At 35.6% G+C, this 4,642-nt stretch overlaps 1 protein-coding gene across 1 annotated transcript in view; it reads right to left on the reverse strand.

Annotated features, from left to right (window-relative positions):
* Nucleotides 1-3,776, reverse strand: part of ZCCHC8 (zinc finger, CCHC domain containing 8) — a 13,205-nt gene extending 9,429 nt beyond the window's left edge. Inside the window, exons 1-5 of the mRNA XM_010282204.1 lie at nucleotides 3,739-3,776; nucleotides 3,051-3,125; nucleotides 2,429-2,534; nucleotides 1,645-1,722; nucleotides 1,226-1,329 (exon numbers count right to left, since the gene is read on the reverse strand). Of these exons, the coding sequence (XP_010280506.1) occupies nucleotides 1,226-1,329; nucleotides 1,645-1,722; nucleotides 2,429-2,534; nucleotides 3,051-3,070 (308 nt within the window). The 5' untranslated portion in view covers nucleotides 3,071-3,125; nucleotides 3,739-3,776. The remainder of the gene's footprint in view (nucleotides 1-1,225; nucleotides 1,330-1,644; nucleotides 1,723-2,428; nucleotides 2,535-3,050; nucleotides 3,126-3,738) is intronic.
* Nucleotides 3,777-4,642: the final 866 nt, after the last annotated feature.

Consider the following 4,642-nt stretch of genomic DNA (forward strand, 5'->3'; position numbering starts at 1 on the left):
TCCAGAATCCAGTAGTTGCTTTTAAAAAAGAAAAGGAGATGCCAGATACTAGTTGAACTGAACTGTTGAGTGCAGTACTTCAGTCATTTAGAAGCACAGTACCTGATATACCATTTCACTCAGTAGTGCTATTTTAGGCTTAATGTCATCTATGGGAGCTCTGAAGAAAGATGCAGTAAGTACATTTAAAGAACAATATCAAAGCTAAGCTGGCAGACATGAAAGTTTAGCCACACTTAACTTTGCATTGTAAGGGACATTGTCCTGTTAGGCATCTACTTCCTTCATCTAGAAGTTGAGAAATAGTACAAATATAATTTGGACAATCGATTGACTTAATGCACTGTAACAGAGACAGCTTTCCAAACGTAAAATTACAGCACAGTGTACACACAGTCAAAGGCAGGCACAAGAAAATCCCAGTTAGCAGGCTTATAAATTTGCAATTTTTGTTCAGATAAGTGATTTTTTTTTAACACTAGGAAATGACATTTATTACAAGCTTGATAACCAGATATTGCAGAAATGAACCGTGCCACTGGTTCCTGTCCTGACTCTTTCTGCGGCACAGCAATACTGGAAAACTGGAGATGAAATTAAGCGAGAAAACTGGAGAAATTTCTTGTCCAGTTTCTTTTTGCCATGGAGGACTACAATATTAAAAAACACTTTTTTCAGCATTTCTCTCAATCACACCTTTCAAATACTGGCTTTTATAAACAGTAAAGAACCAACTTTAAAATGGATGCAGGTTAAGAGCATTCCATAACTAAATTTTATTAATTCGTGCTGGCTCCCACATTTGGAAAAAAAATCACTGTAGAGCATATTTGAGTTTGCCAAGCCCTTTTCTTCTCCCAAGTAACAGATTTTATAGAGGGACAATGCTTATTCGTATCTGGAATGAGCTGTTATTCCAAACTTGATTAAAGACTGGCCCAGGAAATTCCTAAAGTCACAAGATGTTATTTATGGGGATAAGGCATTCACTCTTCCCAAGCATAAGCCTTCTAAAAATCAGTGAGCCAATCATATCAAAATACTTTTTTGAGTAAAAAAAAAAACCATTAATTACTCATAAAAAATTTTCATCTTTGATTCTGTGACTGCTATAGTTTTGATAGAAATGTACAATCTACTGAACAAAATTTGAGTTCAATTTACCAACTGGCATTCTTTGGATTTGACAAACTGAAAAAATCCCTTGTTTTAGTAAACAGGATACTTAGGTATTTCCCATCCTTCTGTCAGCTGTGGATTCTCATTTAATATAGGCTGTCCCAGTTTATCGAGACAAAAATTGGTAAAATACAGAACACTTCCTACAACCTGTAGAAAAAAAGTCAGAAAATTGTCAGAAATGTGTCAGTATTTAGGGCAGATCGGTAGCATTTGTATAAATTTATACTTTGAAATACTTCCAGGTTTTTTTTCCCCCACTCTGTAAGAATTTACCAATACTACACACCCACACCTGTCCAAGTAAGTATTTTTCCCATTGATGTGGCCAAAACATGCTGAACTTAACTGCTATTACACTGATAAATTAAATTTAACAAGATCGTATTTTAAAGGCAGCGTATATTGAATACATAGAATGAAGAGTCAGACCTACCATTGAAGAGTATATAGTAAAAAACTTACACTAAAAGCTTCTTTAATCTTTTTAACAGAATTCGAGCTTGCCGTTTTACAGTCCTCTTCCAAAAGAACACTGGAGGGCTGTAATGAAAAGTAAAAATGCAAATAATTAATTTAAAATAACAGTAAAAAGAAGAGCTCATAAATTCCTAAAGTACTCTATTGTTCTATTCTAAAGCTTCTATTCTTTCATTAAAGATTAGTTAAACAGTAGGATAGAGATTTCTACATTAGTTATAATGCTTTCTGCAGTCACAAGTATGACACAGGTAATTTCCAGTGTTTTCTTTGATGAGAAATATGCTGCATAAGAACATCTTAGTATTCTTATCTCAAAAGCTAAGAGATATGTGTCATTTCACCCTTTTATTCAAATTGAATGCCAAGTCAAACTCAAAATTCTAAACTAAGAAAGTGGAAATTTCCAGATTCTGTTGTACTTCTATGCTCTTAGATATACTCAAAGTTGGGTCAAATACTGTCAGAAGAGGATACATTAAGTTTATACCTTACAGTCTTTTTTCAAGAATTTAAACCAACTTATTACTTTCACTAGGAACAATTTTAAAGAAGCATTTTCATGGGCAGAAAGGATATTTTCTTTGCCCTGATTCTTTATTTTGGAAAAAAATAGTTATACGACATTTGTTTGATACAGTTACCTGATTTGCAATTAAGCAGGAAAAAACATCTAGAATTCGGCTATTTAGTAGTGTAGTATTTCAATATTCCCACTGTACAGATGCAAGAACAGGAGCACCTAATAACACATTGAGGTTTAAAGTACCTGCGGCTTAACATTGAAGTGCGTTTTTTCTTGTTCACCTCTCTTCTGCTCTTCATATTTCTGAACTAAATTAAAAACAAAATCTTCAATTTCTTGATGATACTGCCTGTAACAGAATAAAGAGGTATACAGAGACAAAGACATGAGCAAGACTGAAACATATACTAGACAGCTTTTTTTTTTAAGCATTTATAATTTACTACCTCTTAAGAACTTAGAAAAGGGGCAGTCAATTTCCCTCCTGTGCTCCTCCGAACCCCCACCAACAGGAATGCAATCTATTATTAGAGAGCACCCTTATATTAATGTGGCAAAAAATCAACTCAGAAGCAGGGAAAATTTATTTTACTATATTTACTCACAACACTCATGAAACTCAAACTGCTATCCAGACTCCAAGTTCCTGGAAGTCACACTTCATTTCACAATAAAAACAGATACTGCTAAAGAAAGCAACAGATCTCCTGACATAGTGCTCATTACCCTTTCCCTCCTTCCAACTTAACAAGCTTATGTTATTGAATAAAACATAGATCCATACTTTGGGCAAACAACTAACATATCCAAACAACAAAATAAGTCTGTTTTCAGTCAGGATTGCTTTTTCTTGGAAAGTACTTACTTAGAAATTACATTGTTCATAAATAAAATCTGTAATAAAGGTCCATCAAATTTGGAGTTGTCCACTGAAATTCCACTAGAAGAACAGAACAGACACACAGACAACGGTTACTGTACTAGCTTTAGTGTAAATATTCCCCATATGTTTTTATCACAGCAAAGAGTCTGTAGTCCACAGAACGGGGAAGGATTGGTCAATACAAGTTCTGTCCTTTTAAGAAGTTCCTATTCACTTAAACAGAAATCATCCTCTTTCAAGTAAAGCAGGTTGTCTGGTGTGATGTGGGAAGAAAATAAGAGAGAACACCAAACTACAGAAATTTTCTTCTAACTACTGTAAACTGTTATAAAATCTTATAAGATCTCTTATTTATTCAACCCTTTTAATGTACTTGTTCTCACTGCTGAACTTTACAAAAAATTGTTTCCCTAAAGGCCACATAAGTTTCATAAACAGATAAACACAAATAAAGTTACAGCAGTACAAACTAAGTTCTTGATATTCAATTCTAAAAGACTTTTCAAGAATGATAACGGCATTTTAGAAACCCAACATGCAAGCAGGGACAGGGACATAGAAGCAAGGTTTCTAAAAAGATGTGGCAGCTCAGGCAGCTATTCTCTCAGACAAACCCTTATTTCAAACATATATAGGTCATACAGATTATCGTAAGTCAGCATTAACATACCTAGGCCGAGTCAGAATATTCAGCTTCCTTTTAAGTTCCTGATGTTAATTTACTGTTAAGGAACATTACTTTCTTCAGAAGACACAAACCTATACCTTAACTAGTTAAAGAATCAAAACAAATAAGAAAACACCTAACAAGAATTCCACAGAATAACAGATGTTTCAGACTTTCCTTTTCACTGCAGAGGATTAGTTACAAATCGACCTGTTGCTGAAGAAACACAGCAAAATAAAATAAAAACCCAAACAAAAAACCTCCACATCCACAGATAAAAAAGAGGACTAATAAAAAAGAGGACTAGCTGTGACAATCCAAACAGCATAATTCATTACATGCACTATGGTTGAACTGCCAGATTTACAGTATTTCATTTTAAAAATACCTAAAACCATCACCAAAAAAAAGTCAACAGTAAGACACACATACTTGCGAAAAGAAAATAAGCTATTAAAAAAGTATTTCAGATTTCACTCTGCTGGGGTATTGAACCCAAAAACCTTTTAGGGAACCAGTCACAATTTAACTGTTTAAAATTATTTCTATATATGTTAAAAGTGGATTTTCAAAGTGAACGTACAGCTGGGTTTTTCTCCTAGAAAGCCAGAAAGAGGGGGTCCAGCGTCAAGTGTTTTAACAGTAGTCCCAGCACGGAAGAACTCAACTACCTCCTTCGCTAACTGAAGGGAAGCTAGCACGGACCCGGACGCTCTGAGGATAAAAGTTTTCAGAGAAAACTTCCTCTTAAGTGACGGAAGCAGAAGGCAGGATAAACCAGCCCCCACACCGAGACGCGGGCTCGCAGCGGCACAAGGAGGGGAGCCCCCGGGGGGAGGCTGCCCCCTCCCCACCAAGCTCAAGTCTCATCGTCCTTCAGGACGCGCCAGGGCCCCGGCGGCAAGGC

Source organism: Phaethon lepturus, unplaced genomic scaffold (assembly GCF_000687285.1).
Source record: "Phaethon lepturus isolate BGI_N335 unplaced genomic scaffold, ASM68728v1 scaffold57382, whole genome shotgun sequence".
Lineage (NCBI taxonomy): Eukaryota > Metazoa > Chordata > Aves > Phaethontiformes > Phaethontidae > Phaethon > Phaethon lepturus.